General features: G+C 40.1%; 1 protein-coding gene across 1 annotated transcript in view; it reads right to left on the reverse strand.

The window, feature by feature from the left end:
- The window catches only part of rnd2 (Rho family GTPase 2), a 38,836-nt gene extending 29,445 nt beyond the window's left edge, over positions 1–9,391 (reverse strand). Inside the window, exons 1-2 of the mRNA XM_085351796.1 lie at positions 9,105–9,391; positions 8,536–8,623 (exon numbers count right to left, since the gene is read on the reverse strand). Coding sequence (XP_085207922.1) covers positions 8,536–8,623; positions 9,105–9,206 — 190 coding nt within the window. The 5' untranslated portion in view covers positions 9,207–9,391. The remainder of the gene's footprint in view (positions 1–8,535; positions 8,624–9,104) is intronic.
- Positions 9,392–18,391: the final 9,000 nt, after the last annotated feature.

An 18,391-nucleotide genomic window follows, 5' to 3' on the forward strand; every position in this document is an offset into this window, starting at 1 on the left:
GGCACATTTACAGGTTCCTCTCACTGAAGAAGGTCATAAGGACTCGGATGCTACAGCCTCTGGGACCTGCCAGAAGTGCTGGGCAGATGGGCATTTGGACAACTCGAGGTGCTTTTGTATGCATGTAAAAATGGGTAGGAATATGTAAGCACATGTAGTACAGAACATCAGTTTGCACTCTGTGTGTGTGTGTGTGTGTGTGTGTGTGTGTATCAAAGTTTCACTGAGAGAGCAGACATTTTGTGTGGTAATTACAGCCTGTTTGTTCCATCAGTGTGCCTGGCTGCCTTCATGCAGCATTTCTGCACACCTCTTGCTTAACACATTCCTAACTGCTAGTGACCCCAACGCAGTGATGTCTTGACTAATGGGCAGTCAGAGATGGAGAACATCGACAGCTGAACAAAAAGAGGGGGGATAAACCGATAGTACACAGATAAAGATGCATGAATTCAACTCTTCACTTGTTCTCTTTTAGCTTCCTTAATCTTCTCCCACACCTCCTTTAATGTAAAGAGAGCCATTGATTATTGATTCCTTGATACAATCTAACTATAATTCACAAAGTACTGCTTGCCTGCTCCAGAATAAAGGCATCCAGCCCAGAAGCCAGGAGTGCCAGCTGTCTTGAAGCGATTGTTTACAAACCCACTCACAAAGTCATGGTGCAATGGAGTGAAGCACTATGCACAAGGCCATCATTTTTCAAAAAGTTTAGGGGTAGAGTTTGTTCTAAAAGACGAAGAAGAAAAAGGAAGCAAAGATTAGTCTAAATTTCTCTCAGTTATTTACAACACGAGGTAGACCTACCTCTCTATTTCTAAGATATAGTATTATAATTAACAGGGTTTTTGTTTGTTTTGCAGGTTTATCTGCTAACTTTATTACCAAAAAGACTGCAGGCTCATCCCAAAATTAAAATCATGTGGTTGACATAAAGGGACCAGAAGATACATTCTGTTATCATGCTCAGGAAGCCCTAAAGGACTGAGTGATAGACCCTCCTCCAAAAATATCCTCACAGGCATTTCAGTATCTGTGTATGGAGACTGTCAAAGGGCTTTACCTTACACCAGAAAGTGTCTTGAGGCAGCTGTTGTTATGAAATGGCATTCTATAAATAAAACTCAATTAAATAGAATTGACTTGGAGGTACAAAGACCAAAATCTATTTACAAGCTTTGCAAAATTCCAACAGTCACAAATCTAGTATTTTTCCCCAAACCGTGCCAATCGTGCTTCCATGAAAATAAAAATAGCCAGTAAGCTTGAAATGTGGATTCTTTTCTACAAAAAAATATCCAGAGTTACACCTGAGATGAATTGTTATGCTTTATCTAGAGTCTGCAGCCAACATCATTATCCTGAAAAAACAGAAACATAGACAGATGTTGACATTGTTTATAGACCATTTTAACATACATAAATAAACAGAATTTTTAAGCCATTTACATTTATGTACATCTGAGTTCTGTCTCATCTGTTACACGGTTGGACTGTTACAACTATTGCCTCTCTGTCCCTGATGTCAGTATGATAAACCCATTGATGCCAGTGCTTCAGTGCGTTCAAGGACTACCTCAAACCGTCATTGAGGTAAGGTGCACAACATCAGTTAAACTTTAATTTTGGAACAATTTAAACATAGAAAATGACAAAAAAAACATCAGCAGATGGTTGTTCAGAGTTTAAATGTTTGCCGAGTAGCTCTTTGATGTCTTACTTAGGCACTGAGGTGCTCTGCTAAACACTATAATGCTTACAAAGTCAAAATGAATGTCTTTGTAGTAAGCTTAAACGCTGTCTATCTTGATCATCCTGCTAACTGAGACAAAAAAGTATTAGTCTTAAACTAATCTCTCTAACTAAGGGCATGAGTTTGAGATATTAAACTAAGTACTTTCATCTGATCCCTTATTTCCCAAGTGTTTAACACAGCACATGGAGCTAATGCAGGACTCAAATTGGATGCCCTTCCTGACACAACCACTTGCTTGCGGTCCTCTGATGCTGGATTTGTGCCTCCTCCTTGTGCCAAAGTGGGCATCTGTTGCATGCAAGTTGATTGTGTTAACCACTACACCCTGCAACCATCAGTTTGAGATATAAAACTGAAAGTCATGTTAACGTCATTCAGTATAAATCAAGGGATCATCAGTGGATCCTAGGGATTCATCCACCAAGGATGGTGCGTGCCTTTGTTGAAGTAATCCAAATTAGTCACCTGGATGAAAGTAGAATACTTACCAAAATGCCAGCTGATGACTTATCACGCCCTAAAAAGTAACAATTTGTTACTTTTCTTGTCTCACATGTTAGTAAACTGAATATCTGAGAAAAACCAAATAGTCTTTTCCGCTAGCCAAGTGGCCAGTGGACCAGCAACAGCTAGTTCTTGGGCTCTTCCGGTGTAGCCAGTGAACATCCAGGTTACAGCTTCTTTTTAAATCAGTTTTTCACAAATGCAAATAAATTTAAAACAACTAACAAAACAGTGAATGGTAGTTTTAAAGCTTGATGGGTCACCAGAACATGGAATAAAGACAGGCTATTAATGGGGGAAAAAAACCAAAAATCTGATCTTTTACTCTAGATTCTACAATATTAAGGAAATATCTGATCATAGGAATGAACTATTTTGTAACCATTTCTATAACTTCTTTAAAAATTGAAATAATATAAAAGATAATTGTCGCATTGTATGCTGTTTGTGAGCAAAAACTTGTGTGTGAAACCAGACTTTTTAAACTTCTTCAACAATTGTTTGTTTAATTAGAGACACAAACGGTTATTTCAGGTTACAGTATTTCACCAGCCTTGCACTTCTTCTGTTTACTCATTACCTGAAACTGTCAAGCTGGAACAGGTTCCCAGTGCAGGTGAGTGCCTTCCAGCTTTCTGTGCATCATCAAAACCTGTTTTCGTTTAGGCAGCTATTGCCCTGGGCTGGTTCAGCAAAGAGTATGAACAACTTGTGAACAGCGTTTGAAATGATGTCGTCATCCTCCCATCAGGGTGTTGACAAAAATAAACAAAAGGTGCATTTACAGTCTGCAGCTACTTTCCAACAAGTCCAATGACCTATAGAGCAACTAAAATTGGAACTTGTTCAGAGGAAAGTGAAGAAATCTAAGAATTTATGTATTTAAATATTTAATGTTGAGTCCTGCAGTGGTAATTCAGAGAGGGCGAGCTGAAAGACTATACAAGCCAAGAGCAGACAAAGTTATCTCTAGTGATCAGCATAGTCCCTACTCAGATAATATCAGGTCTGATAGAACATTCTGAGCATCCTCCACCTCCAGTGAGCCGTAGGTTTGGGTGCAGAGGAGACTCCGTTGATTTTATATCTGCTCTGCGTTGTGATTGTAGTTCATTCATTGTCCATTAAATATTAATCAAGCGGAAAGTGTTGAGGAATGCAAAACCCACTGAACACGGAATGTTTTCACAGGCCACTGGATGTCCTACCAGTCCACTGCACTAAGTATGTGGAGTTTAAAGAGCATAAAGACACCAGGAATGTTGGAAGGTTGGTATGAGAGGAGGGAGACAGCCAGACTGTGACTAAGGAAGCGCTGGCACTGGGAGTGGTGTTACACACTTGTTAGTGTCTCTCAAGTCAAAAACAATCACACCTCTGACTGTGAAAACACACGGAAGCTTTTTAATGAGAACGCGCACAACTTCAACTGTGGAATACTCATTAGAGGCTAGGGGCTCGGAAGCTCATAAGAGTGGTAATTTAATTTAAGAGTCTGTTATCCAGGTGTAGATTAACAATCTGTGACATTTTCATACAGATAAGTTCCTGCTTCCTGTCTTCTCTGCAGAGCACTGCTTCAAACTGAAACAAGTTCAACAAAGCTTTTATACATTTTGTTGTGAACAGCCAGAGTCAGGCAGGTCTGTTGCAGGAAAAAACATCCTCCACAGCACTGCAAGTGATGTGCTTCAGTGTTCCCAGCAGCGACAGAACTTTGTTGGAAATAAACAGAGAAAGAACAATGTGCTTGGAATCGGAAACTATAGACAACATTGCTGATCCGACACAGAAAAATCAACAGAAGCTCAGAAATTTCATTTACTGAACTCCTCAGGTTAAAAGTGATGAAGATAGGATCTGAATGACAAGCGAGCTCGAGGAAGTAAGTTGCAAAATAACACCACAGCATGAGCGATTAGTACTAAAGATGTCAGCAAAAGAAGAAAGGAAAACAAGATGCCTGTGGACTGCCACTTAAAAGTGTTGGGCTTCACGTGAGAATCAGGTCAGTACATAATTATAATAAAGGTCAATCAAATGGACCAATATAGCAAGGCCATGATGATCCACTTGGCAAAGTAAATCCACTTGGCATCTTTCTTGGCCTTCAGACAACAATTCTGATGGCTAAAGATCCAAACAGGACAGGCAGGAAAAAAAAAAGAATCAGGTCAGGCATTAGAGAGACAGCTGTGAAGAGAAACACAAACAGACAAGAAGGTACTGCTGTGGGAACTTTGGGAAAACCCGACTTGTCATGAATTGGACTTTTTGAGAAACAGCATGCACACCTCTCACTGAAGTATTACTCTCAGGCCAAAGCTACAAGAAATCTTTCTCAGGCACCTTTACCATGATGGGAAGAGAGGATGAGTGCCTCATTGCCTCAGGCTCAGTAAAAGCTCCTGACTCGCTGACTACCAAAGAGGCCCACGAGCATCAACAGTTATCACTAACGATCTCTGATAAGTTATCACCGACCCACGCTGACATTTTGACCACTTGACAGCTTATGTTGCTTTTAAAATAAATTAAAAAACAGATACAGCACTGCTGAAACCGACTACACCATCTATCACCATGTCATGTAACATGGACACACATTTATCCAAATATAGTGTGTTTATTTTCTCTTTTTATTTTCTCTTCTGAATTCCATTCAATCACCGTCTAATTGATTTAATTCTCCAGATGGTCTAGAGCCGAATGCAGGGAAGAATACAAAGTACAGCTGAAGGTTGCCCTCTGATTCCCATAAGCTGTCTGACCTCCTTGTTTCTGCTTAATACGTCTTAAAATACCCATATGTTTAGGGAGTTCTATAAAAATTGCACATGAACAAACGTACAGATTTACAGGGAGTGACGACCTCAATCAGATAAACAGCTTACCTTTGTTCTCACCCATCCTGCAAAGATGAGACCTAGTAGAAGAACTGAAATTATGGTGACCACGTGAATCAGTGGTTGACTTCCATGCAAGAGTGAACGCTGGGAGCATTTCTAAATGATTATATCCATTTATCCTTACTGGAGAAATGTGAAACAGGCGAGAAGCAAGTTGTTTAAATAGCCTCGCCTCAAACGGCAATCAATAATGTTTTGTGAACTGAGCCCGGCCACAGCGTGCAGACTACAGCAGCAATTAAAAGGGAGACAAAAGTTTATGAGAAGAGGCTGAAAGTGAGACAATAATGCGTGTATAAATGGAGTGGAAAAAATTGGAGCGCAACGCGAAAATTGATTGATGCAAACAGGTCAAAATGAAAATGTTCAGTGGATTGTAGTTGCACCTGTACAGATAACAGCATGTGTTTACCAGCTATTGGTCTTTCATTGTCTGTTCCCTTTAAGGTCAGCTTTGTCAAGAACACTTGCAAGAGCCTCATAGAGTAAATTCACAGGTCAAAGTTCACCAAAGATGACTGTACGCCAGGCATGTCAAGACATTTTATAGCACTGATCACTGTGATTTTACTTAAATTAACTGATAAAGTCTGAAATACTTGATCAATGATAAATGATAAATGACTGTGTGACCCAAGAGAGTCCCAAGAGTCTCTGCACTGAACTGCTGGCGACGGTGCTTATGGTACATGAAAGAAAATTAAAGCAGAGCATGAGAATGGGAGCCGTAGGCGGAGAGAGGGTGAAGCAATAAAATACTCAGACTCAAATAAAGGAACGATGGGAGACATGCTATTCTTTTCAGATGAAAGCCTTTTCCATCTAAGTGTGAGCCAATTATTTTTCTTGTTGAGAGAAAATATGAACATCTGTGTTTGCCGTGAATTAGTGAATAATGGCAGACCACCAAGGACCTCTGAATGTGCACACACACAGAAGCACATAGGCAAACAACCACACATGCACACACACATTTGCCCTGTGGGCTGGGTGACGTCATGTTTGTTGTAGGGTGGGCGGCTCCTGATTGAAGATTAACGTCTAAAACTGCCAAAGGTGCTTTAGGCGTTTAAAGATGGACAGAAGCACAACATTCCCACATTAGACTCTTACAGCTGAGAGATAAGGAACTCTTCTAAGTTGTAGCCCTGGGCCTGAGAGGGCCTGGAACCCCTGACTGACAGGCTCAAGCAGATTTACTCTCTGGAGCTGACATGAGGTTCAAGAAAAAACAACATTCTTTGGCTGACTGGTCTTGTAACATAAAAATGCTCTCATAGTCTCTCCCAAGACAGTTTTAGGTTTGGGAATGTTTATGGTAACATAAAAGAATTCCCTCTGGAAGGATCCCATACAGACTGCTATAACTACTGAGCCATGTCACCGGTCAGATAACTGGCAGGAGCCTCTGGCATGAGAAGACTGTGACATGCAGCATCTCAGATCCACATAGCTGTAAATCTAACCACACTGACAAGACAGGGATAGATCCTGGCTTCCCATGCAGGAGTCCTACAGCCTGGTCATACACCACTAAAATAAAGATGATTTGTTTTCAGAGAAAGTTCCACTGTGATTCAACAACACTCCCGACATGTGGATTCCTTTCTATGGAACAATAACACTTATACACTGATATCACTGATGCTGTTATTCAGAACATATCAGCATGTTCAAATTAGACATTTTTAATGACTGAAAAAATTTAAGTTAGAAATAGAGCAGGGTGATATGATCAAAAATATTTATCACGATATACATTTGAAAATTTGCGATAATGATATAACTGACTATATAATTGACACTAGACAAAACTCCACAACTTTATTAATGCAAAAAAAAAACATCAATGTATTTTCACTTAAACAAGAAGCTGTTTTTTGCATTAAAGTTATATAAAAATTTAACAGTGCAAATTCCTTGCTGACAGTTTAACCAAAAGGCATTTCCAGTGGAAATTGGCCGACATATCCTCAGCATAACCATGTATAATATCCAGAAATCTTAAAAAGAGGTTATACACACACAATACGGTAATATTATGTTGAAGCACAGTACGTATCACTCAGCGAGGCTCCTGCCTACTATAGTTGTAATGCTCCGACAATCCATCAAGCGGTGCAGCTTCGTAGCTTAGCAAAGTCGTACTAAAACATTTGACAGATTTTCGAGCGCTGTGTACATAAAATCATTTCGAGGTGAGTAAACACAACCAGAATTCATACATAAGGCACACGGGATTATAAGGGGCTCTGTCGATTTTCAGAAAAATCAAAGGATTGATTTTAAGTGTGCCGTATTTTCCAAAAAACACGGTAATAACGACAGCCGCTAGCATGCTCTACCAAAAATAGTGCTTTGTTGTGTATCTGACAGACGAAAGCTAAACCAGTTCCACACCACTGAAGTTGCAGCATTTTTACAAACCAATTCTGGTTCATCCGTTTCGTTCAACGTTCCGCTTTCGCCCTTCTCATTCTCTGTCACCGCAGTGCTTTTTCCGCCATGTGCATATGAAAACAAAGGCACTGCGCATGCGTGTTTTACCCATATTCTATCACGATATTTCATTTTCTTATCGTTGCCCAACATTATACCGGTATTACCGTGAACGGTATGATATGGCCCTTAGAAAGCCCCTGAAAGTAATGAATGTGTATGGAGTTGAAAATAAACGTAATTAATTAATTTCGCACAGGGTTGAGGAATGAAGTCCATTCATGAATTATTTGTCAGCAAATTACTTAATAAAATATCCAAAGGAAACAAAACTTTATATAAATCTTGATCGGATGTCTGAAAATGTGTAAAATGGGGAAACTTAATCAAACGAGCAGACAAAGATTAGCCCAGTACTAGCCAGTATGTCAGCCAACTGCTGCATCCATCTAAATCTGAGGAAAGCTCTTAAATGGTTATAGCTGTTACGGGTCCCTTCAGGCCCATCCTGTCTGAATTATCCACGCCATAACCCCTTTCACCTCCCCACAGTTGCCTGACCCTGAGCCAGATCATGAGAAGAGGCAGCCACACACAGTGGACAACTCATGAAAGAATGCACACACAAGACACAGAGAGACATGGCTGGCACCAAAGTTTCCAGCACTAGCAGATGTCCTGAGTTAAAAAACAAACAAACAAACAAAAAAAACAAAAAAAACCGTCTAAAAACAAAAGGCATCTCGAGTTGGCTAGGTCAAAGCAATTTGTCAAAGAGATGACTGCTGAAAAAGTTGGAGAGGGAGTTGGAGGCAGTGCCACCCTGTCGCACCCAGGGACAGACACCACGGCAGGGCTAGGAGACGATTGATTTAATGTCAGCCTCTAAGACACAGCACAGACAGAGACGTGAAATAGTCTTACCTGACGTGTCCCACATATTCAGTTCAATCCGGTGCTTCTCTATTTCAAAACTGGCTGTGTAGTTTTCAAACACTGTGGGCACATAGTTCTGAAAATAAAAGATTTATTTTAGTTACCCGATGAAAAGGGGCATAATAAGCCTCTGTTTATAGTGACTGTGATTAGACTGCTGAGAGTATGACATTTGAAACGATGCAGCTGACAAATACAATAAAGGCAGACACATTTCACAGCTGGGCTGCCTCAAATGCTTTCGGGGATATTATGTTTAGAAACACAGCAAAGACAAAGCCTTAAAGTTTTGTAGTCTGTATTGGAGACACTACAGTTCATTTAGTCATTTTACAGTCCTTTATTTCATGTCTGCGCTAAGGTTCTTTCTCCTTCTCTTCTTTGAGCATTAGTGTGTTTAGACAGGTGGATGTAACCTGCCGGATTAGTGCTGAAACTGAGCTGCCGAGTAGAGCGTTACATTTAAATGACGGTGCTGTAGTTATTCATAAACTCCGCGGTTCCCTCCTCTACAGAAAGACCGAAGTTTCGACTTTTTTTTTAATAGCTGGACCTACCTCTGGGTAGCAGTCCTTGGCAAAAACGTGCAGGAGCGCAGTTTTCCCACATTGCGTATCCCCGACCACCACAATCTTGCAACGGCTCCCTAGACTGTCCATGGTTTGTCCGTCAGACGTGTATTCTTGACACGGAAAGGTGTTGCATCCAGCATCCGATAAGAGGCGCAGCGGAATTCAACACTTTGAAGAAAAATTAGCAAATACATGCGCAGAGCCGGTGCGCTTTATCCAGCTTCTGCTGTCCGACGCGCAGTGCCCCGGTCCCACTGACACACTCCGTCTGACTCGTCCGCTCCCGTAACTGCGAGCAGGACGCACACAGCCCACCCTGGAAACTCCGCTACTTTGGTTACTGGCCACGCCTTCCTCATTTTCACATAATGAGCCACATCGTTCACATGTTGTATGCTGCTCTTATTATTAGTATTTAGTATTTTAGTATTTATTTATTGTCATTGTCAAGAACAATGAAATTGCGTTTGGGGCTTCCATACAACCCCAAAAAAAAGAAGAAAATAATAAATACCCCTTAAAACCCAAGTGTACATATTTAACCCAGTGTGACTCCAATGCAATAAGACAATCCTTAGCAATAATGTTCGTAGAAATTCAGACAAAGACCTGAGAAACATGACAAAATACAACAATGCAACCCATTCAATATTATTGTACTGTGAGATATGATATCAGATATGATAGTTATCTATTTAAGAAAGAGGGGGGGGCAGGAGGGGGAAGAGAATAAAGATATGATGCACCAATGCAGACCAGTTCATTGCTATTAAGAAGTTGGATATGGTTATTGTCCGTGAGAGGGGGGCAGAGAGTTCAGGAGCCTCACAGCCTGTGGATACAGGCTGTTGGCCAGTCTGGATGTTCTGGCCTGTATAGACCTGTACCTTCTCCCTGAGGGCAGCAGATGGAAAAGGTGGCGCGCAGGGTGATGTTGGTCCCGCAGGATACTGTGCACCCTCCTCAGACAGCGAGTGGGGAAGATATTACTGATCTCTGGCAGACTTGTTCCAATAATTCTGCCAGCTTCTTTCACCACCCGCTGGAGTGCTTGCTGATCGGCCTTGGTGCAGCTGGGGAACCACACTAGAAATCCATACGTCAGAACGCTGCTGATGGCACAGTTGTAGAAGTTCAACATCAGAGATCTGGGAATGTGTGCGCTCCGCAGTCTCCTCAGGTAGTAGAGGCGCTGTTGGGCCTTCCGTACAACTGAGGTGATATGGTTGCCCCAGGACAGGTCCTCGGTCACAGTTACCCCCAAGAATTTAAAACTGCTCACCCTCTCCACCGCCTCACTGCCAATGAAGAGAGGCAGATGGTTGTTATGACCCCTCTTCCGGAAATCTACAATGATCTCCTTGGTCTTTTTGGTGTTTAAGACCAAGTTATTGTCGTGGCACCATGACTCTAGTTGTTGCACCTCTGTCCTATAGTTTGTCTCATCATTGTTGGATATAAGTCCGAGCACTGTAGTGTCATCTGCAAACTTAACAATGAGATTGGACGCGCAGGAGGAAATACAGTCATGGGTGAAGAGAGTGTATAGCAGAGGGCTCAGAACACACCCCTGAGGGGCACCGGTGTTGACCACAAGGGTGGAAGAGGTGTTCTTACCCACTCTGACACTCTGTCTACGGTTAGTGAGGAAGTCCACAATCCAGTTGCACAGAGAGGAGTTAAGTCCCAGTTGGTGGAGTTTGGGACGGAGTTTGTATGGCCGGATGGTATTAAAAGCCGAGCTGTAGTCTACAAAGAGGAGCCGTGCATAGGTGTTCCTGTGTTCCAAGTGCTTCAGTAATGTGTGCAGCACTGTGGCGATCGCATCCTCGGTTGACCGGTTCTCCCTGTATGCAAACTGGTGCGAGTCCAGGGATGGTGGAAAAGCAGCTCTGATGTGTTTAATGACCAGTCTCTCCAGGCATTTGGCGGGAATGGGGGTGAGTGCCACAGGTCTGAAATCGTTCAGACATGTGACATTTGACTGTTTTGGGATGGGAACGATGGTTGCTGCTTTGAAACAGGATGGTACCAGTGAACAGGACAACGAGGTGTTATATATAGAGGTGAAGACGTCCGCCAGGTCCGCAGCACAGTCTTTTAGCACCCGGCCCAGCACTCCATCCGGCCCGGCCGCCTTCCTGGTGTTAATGCTCCGGAACACACGCCTCAGCTCATGAGTGCTCAGGACCGGAGCAGGGTCGGTTGAGGGGAGAGGGGACAGGACAGGGTCGGTGTTCTCCCTGTCAAAACGGGCATAAAAGAGATTTAGATCCTCAGCCAGAGTAGAACTGTCGGCTGAGGGTGATGGTGTTCTTCTTTTGTAGTCCGTGATAGCCCTGATGCCCTCCCAGACCTGCCTTGGGTTTGTGTTGTTCTCAAACCTGGCCTATTATTATTAGAAATTAAGGTCCAACTATACAAATGGCTCACAGGGTTTGTTTTTCTCTTGTATGATTTCACTGAAAAAGCGACCCAGTGTTCATGGAAACCAATCAGTGCTATTTTATGCCTGTAGTGATTGTATTCTGTTGCATCAGAAACCTAATTAAGTCCACAAAAATGATATCACTAGGGTTATGACTAACACTACTAGACTACAGCTAATTATCTCAAAGTTAATAAGGACTCAGTATCATGTCTTTATTAACTTAACTGTGTCATATTTCATGATGAAACGCGTTTAACATAAAATTGGAGCATCTGCTTAAATCTGCCTTTTCCCTTTTTAAAAAAAGGCCTATTTAGTATAAAATGAATAAATACGTAATAAGAAAAATTCAAAGCCTGCTCAGTAACGTTTTGTGATGGGTTTTGACTTACTGACCAGCTACAGGGGAGGAATTATACTTTTTGCTAATAAATTATTGTAAATAGGCTTAAACTTATGGATGTGTTTATCATCATTTTAAATATAGAGCTATAACTATAATGTGAAAAAGTTAAAGGGGTACATTCCAATTTCCCATTAAGATTTACATGGTCTTATTAGCCCTAATGTGTCTTTGAGAATATACATTATTAAATGTTTGTTATGTAATATTTTTTAAATGGAGGGATAGCTGTTTGTCTTATGATAATTACCAAATGTAAAACCTTATTTCACTGTTGGCAAAGCTGCATAAATGCTCAGGACATTGTGCCCCTCGATTTAATGCCAACGTGACCTTTTAATGGTGATACAATAAATGCAGCATACCATGATAAAATAGTCCATCAAATTAAGTAGTTGGAGGTGAATGGGCTGTTTTATGGCTCTTGCAGCCCTTCAATTAGTTGATATCCCTTAGAAGTGCGTGCCCCGCAGGGGAGTTAATGTTTTTGTGAATGAGATAATGAAATGACGCGGTACCACGTGCCAAGACACAGCGCTTGACTCAACTCTGGTTGTTTGAAGACCGACACCGCCTCCTTGTGGACGAAAAAAAGTGTCAGCTCATATAAATGTGGGCTATACAACAGCAGTGACCCCAAGTCATAAGCGTATAAACCAGGGGTGTCAAACTCAAATACACAGTGGGCCAAAATTCAAAACTGGAACAAAGTCGCGGGCTAACGCTAATATTTATTGAAAAAAAAAATCTTCCTCTAGATATAAGAATGAATCTTTTCTTATGGACTCAAACAAGTTTTGCTGAAAAACTGAATATGGAACAAGCAAAGCTTAATACTAAACAATATATATATTAGCTGTATAATACCAGTAGGTCAGCTCTAATAGTAATTTGGTATGGCTTCGCGGGCCAAATGTAATTGGGCTGCAGGCCAAATTTGGCCCGCGGGCCAGAGTTTGACACCTATGGTATAAGCCAATACAAGTTACCTGAAACTTAATCAATCAATCACACTTTATTTGTTTAGCATCTTTAATGCAGGTTAGTGCAGTTCAAAATGCTTCAAAGATTAAGGACAAGCCAACAAGAGATTAGACATATCAAGAATTAAGAAAACAAAAATATGCAGCAATAAGCAACTTTAAACTACTCAAAGAGTTTGTTTGTATTAATGAGAGAAATAAATCCGAATAGGACTATGAGCAGACAGATGCCTCTGTTCAGTAAGTTTTTCTAATCCTGGATGTAGATTTTTTAAAAAAGTTCATTGAAGCACTTTAGAATATCACATTTTTCACCTAAATTACCTGAATCTTTAAGAGCTGACATCTCGTCTGTGGTTACATCGCTGTACAAAGTTTTATTATTTTCCAAAAGGAGTTGGGATCATTACGGTGTTCAGTGGTTTTTGAGGTAGAATTCTGATTAGGCCTTTTTTAATTAAAGAGGTTTAAGAGTTTCCGAGCTGTCTAAAAATCAGCCAGTGTGCCTCAGATTTAGCTTTTCTGGCCCAGGTGGCATCTCTCTCTGTGAGGAGATGGAACAGAAAAAAAAAATAAGGATTGTCTCAGCTTTTTTCTCTAAATTTGTGAGAGGGCACATGTTTATCTATAATTTTGATAAAAGCATCATAAAAGTATTTTTACACTGGGTCTACATCAGTAAACCTAGTGTGGTAGCTAGGTAGATTCTATTCTAGTCACAGCCTGTAAAACGTGGGAGAAAAAAATCAAGGAAATGCTTACAATCGTATTTAAAATATTAACTATTTAACTATTTGTGGTCTTGATTATGAGGGCTTTGACTGTCTGACTGTAGCTACCACTCAGTGTTTAACGATATCATTTGCAAAAATACCAATACCGGATAAATTGAAACATCAGTACCAATTACTCAATCAAATCTTATTTTCTATAGCACATTTGATGAATCTTAGTGCAGTTCAGTGCTTCACAGATGACTAATAGGCCAATAATTAAAACTGCTGAAAAAAATTAATAAAATTACAATGATTTGCAGTAATAAGCAATTATATAAATTAATTAAAGAGATTAAAAATCAGACACAAGTCTTAATAATAAATACATCTGGGGAAGATTAGAATATAGAATACAGTAATATAGAGATAATACTGATATATTTTAAAGGTGGAAGTAAGTGCTGAAAAAACAAGGCTCTAAACCATATGAAAAGCTCAAAAAATGTAATCTGGGTAAATTCAGAGTATCTTTGCTTTTGTCAGATGATCTGTTTGGTTACCTTGTATCCATCTTTTGTTGATATTGCTTTTTGTGCAATATTTTCATTTCCTGTCTTGCTTTACCATCGTTTTTGTTCATTTTGCCTTCCTCTGCATTCTACATTGGATAACTCGCTTATGCACACCTGAGCTAAATATTAACATTTGTGTTACCGTGTTTCATTATGTATCATACCACAACAATATGTTGAAAGTATTCTGCCAGGGTTTATATGTTATCTTGGTTACAGGCCTTCTGTAACTGTTTGCTCTAACTTTACCAGTCTAACATTTGAGTGTGTGTGTGTGTGTGTGTGTGTGTGTGTGTGTGTGTGTGTGTGTGTGTGTGTGTGTGTGTGTGTGTGTGTGTGTGTGTGTGTGTGTGTGTGTGTGTGTGTGTTTGCTTTTGTTTGGGATGTCATGGAATGAATCAGTGTTTTGTCTAAACATAACAAAAAAACAAAGGATCCATTTCAAAATGTCTCTTTAGGCAATTTGTTACAGACTGGGGGTTTTTTGCAAAATTACGATTTGATGCCCTTTTTTTTTAGTTGAATCTATAAAAAATGAGAAAGATAATACAATTCGACAGTTTTGCACCACCAAGGAAATTCCCCAAGAGCTATTAGCTGAAAACTTAGAACATCTCTGCATAGTGTGCAAATTGTCCTTAAGAAACTGAGGAAACTCGACAAATAAGGAATAAAAGAAGAAGTGGCAGGCCTAAAAAACTATCTACAGCATTTCAAAAGTATCTAAATCTCATGTCCTAGAAACAGGAAAGAATTCAGCAAAGACCAAACACAGGACCTGAGAGATGCATGTGGCTCTTCAGTTTTCAGAAGCCTCATTAGAAATGGTGTCAATAGACGAGTGGATGTCAGGAAGCCATTCCTAAGGAAGAGAAACAGGAAGAAAGGTTGAAATATGCCAACATACACAGGAACTGGATTGAAAATTAGTGACATCAGGCCTTACGGTCTTATCAATCCATATTTGAACATTTTCATTCAACTTATCATCAATATGTATGAAAGAAGTCCGGAGAAAGGTAAAACTGTGATTGTCTACGATTATCTGTAAAACATGGTCCTCTTTCATAGTTTGGGGCTATAATTTAGCAGTGCTATTAAAAGCATACCTGAACAGAAAAACAAACAATGGATTGGCTTTCCGAGAGCTTGGACCTCATCTTGAGAGAGAACAGAGCAAAAGACATCCAACATCCAAAGAACAGCTTTGAATGTCCCTCAAGAGGCCTGGAGAACTATTCTTGAAAAAAGAAATGATGAGAAAGAGAGTTCAGGCTGTGCTGAAGAATAAAGATGCTCATACCAAATATTGACTTTCAAACTTGTTGGAATTGTACAATTTGTTTTGCCCTGTGTACTATGTATATTTATTTCAATTAATTTGAGTGAAATGAATCTTTAAAAAAGTAAATGCTTCATGTTGGAGTCATTAGAGCAGCAGGTGGCAGTATTCATTCATTTTTAAAGCAGGCTTTTGTTTTGTTTTACTCGGGGAACAAAGACCTGTAGCATGCAGAAATTTAGGATGTTTTCAAGATCCTTATCAGTTTAAGAAAACTTGTGTACATTATAATAACTATATCTAAAGATTTCATGGAGTTTAATTTTACTTAAACAGCATACCTCTGTTAAGGGACCTGGAGACCTGGTTTGTTAAAATAGCTGAACACGAGGGAAACAATACCTCACACAAGAAAAAGAGACAGCCTTACTCTGCAGAATGCACAAACCACTCACATTACCCACATTGCATTTATTTGCATAAAAGTGTTTGTAGTAAAAAGTGGGAGATTTGCATTCACCGTAATGTTGACGGTTCAGTCTGCTTTACCTGCCATTGCCAGTTTATCATTATGACTGTGCTGAATACTGCTAAATGCTAAGAGATGCTTGACAGTCTACTCAGCCAGCAAATTCATTACACCCATGGATTAATAGTGCAGATATGGCAGTGGATCATTCGACACCAAACAATAACCAATTTTTGGAAATGCCCAGTGGGTGATCATCTTATTTCCAAGCTTTCAGTTTCTGTAAATGTGCCAAGTACAACTGATTGAGACTGAAGGCTTTACAGTGAAATTATTACAGTCTGCATTTTATTTCAAACCCAACATAAAAACTGAACCGTGTTGCCTTTTTGCTTTGAAATACTCGCATTTCGAACCTCCCTCCAGGTCAGCCTTTGTGGCAGTTGTACCTGTAATGCTAAGATCAAAAAGTTTTGGGTGGATCTAATGGATTAAGGCACACATACACTTTTTAGCACAATTAGCTTCTTAACCTCCTCCCGTCACAGAAATTGCACAGATCATAGGTCTGTCACGGAGATTCTGATTCTTGGGGTTTGAACTGGTCAAGATAAAATCTTAAATAGTGAAAAGAATTTTACTCTTCAAGTCCCTGAAGAGAATCGATATGATACAGCCAGAGTAGGATAAATTCAAAGTAACAGTTTAACTTTTCACAATCCACAGTCAAAAATAGTTGCCTATGAACCTTATCTTAATGATAGGGTTCATAAGCAAAAAGGGCTGAAACCACAGATTAAGCAAGAAGCCAGTTCTGAAAATGATTTCCTCCTCAAGGATAATGTAACCAAACCATACAGGAAAAAAACTACCTTTGTTTTATTAACAAGGTAAAAACATTCACCAATAAGCTGATAAGTCACCATAGCCACACAGCTGTATTCATTTCATACATTTGCAGTAATAATTCATGCTGACAGCCACGTGGAGGGTTTAAGTGAGCTCTCATTGATTTTTTTTTTCTCATAGATTTGTTGTTAGTCCCACAATTTGCCCAGTTTTAATGGAAATGAAAATATGTGTGTGTTTGTAGTTCACACACACACATCCTCGGTGACTAGCCAGACTCCCTGCAGACTCGGTCTATTATTTCCTGGCAGTGTGGTGACACAGTACTTTATTCAGGCTGAATTACACCACCGAGCAACATAGTGCATTCAGTAACCTACTTAGACAATAGAGAAAGTCTCCACACTACACCAGGTGTCCAGTACATCTTTGGTCCTACTTTCCTTTAATTGCAAGCCTATTCTGTGATGGACATGTTTTCGAAGCCCCTTTGTCGCTGCTACATGAAGCCATTTTCCTGACTTGTCATAGTTAAAGTGAAGAAAGGCCTCTCAGATGTGAGAAACCTGAACATAGCGATGTACAGAGTGGCTCAGTGCTGTTGGGAAACAATAGACATCTGCCTTATAACATTGTGTCAAAGTGACAGATCAATAATGCCTGCATCCTACATCATTACACTGCTGTGGGATATTGATTGCTGAGTTTGTGCTGAGTGGCACTTTACAGTCACAAGGTGTCTCACCACTCCTCTTGTGGTCACAGCTCTCTGAACACTGGGCTAGGCCCTCAACTCTAAAGGCATTGAGCTGATGAGTGGAAATGTTTCTGTTTGGGACAAAATATAAGCAGCTACGTGTGCTACTTGCTGTATGTTTTTGTTCGCAACAAGCTTCTAAAAAATTCTAAAATTATACAGCGAATAATATTCACAGTAAAGCTGGGAATGTTATGAGTGCCAGTGTTCCACTTTTGGAAGAGTCATCCTGCCCCGTGGCTCTGGATCCTCCTTTCTGTGGAAGGATAACACAAAGCAGGTTATATCGTTTCATCAAACACTGGCTTGACCTCAACACAAGCTCATATTTTTTTCTGAGCTGTCTGTGCAGGGAAGTTACAACAATGAGCAGTAAGCAGGTCCAAAGTTCCTGCAAATCCTACTGCAGAATAGGCAGCATAAACAGACGTTTCCTGTGGCTCCTGGTGTTCCACAAACCTCACTGTTAAACAGGCTGCAGTAAACAGCCAACACATTCCTGCTAAAAGAAATATTAAATAAACATGTTTATATAATTCAGTGCCTAAAATGAAAAGCCTACTGAGTCTATGGTGGTATTTTTGTGTCACATGGTGTAGTTAATCTTGTATTAATCTTTAACTGCAGCTTTCTTTGAAGTGCTTTTCTATTTTTAAAGCTACTTTTTCCTTTAACCACAGCACCTTAATATTCTTAAGAGGATTGGAAGGAATAGCAGGCTTGAACGTTTTTCCAAGGATTGCTTTACTTGCCTTTCAGTCTTAATTGACATTTTTTGTAAATCATCCCTCTGCTTAATGCAATATAGGC

This window comes from Diplotaxodon limnothrissa, linkage group LG4, assembly GCF_057381915.1.
Source record: "Diplotaxodon limnothrissa isolate DT_005_m linkage group LG4, D_limnothrissa_male_GT1.1, whole genome shotgun sequence".
NCBI lineage: Eukaryota > Metazoa > Chordata > Actinopteri > Cichliformes > Cichlidae > Diplotaxodon > Diplotaxodon limnothrissa.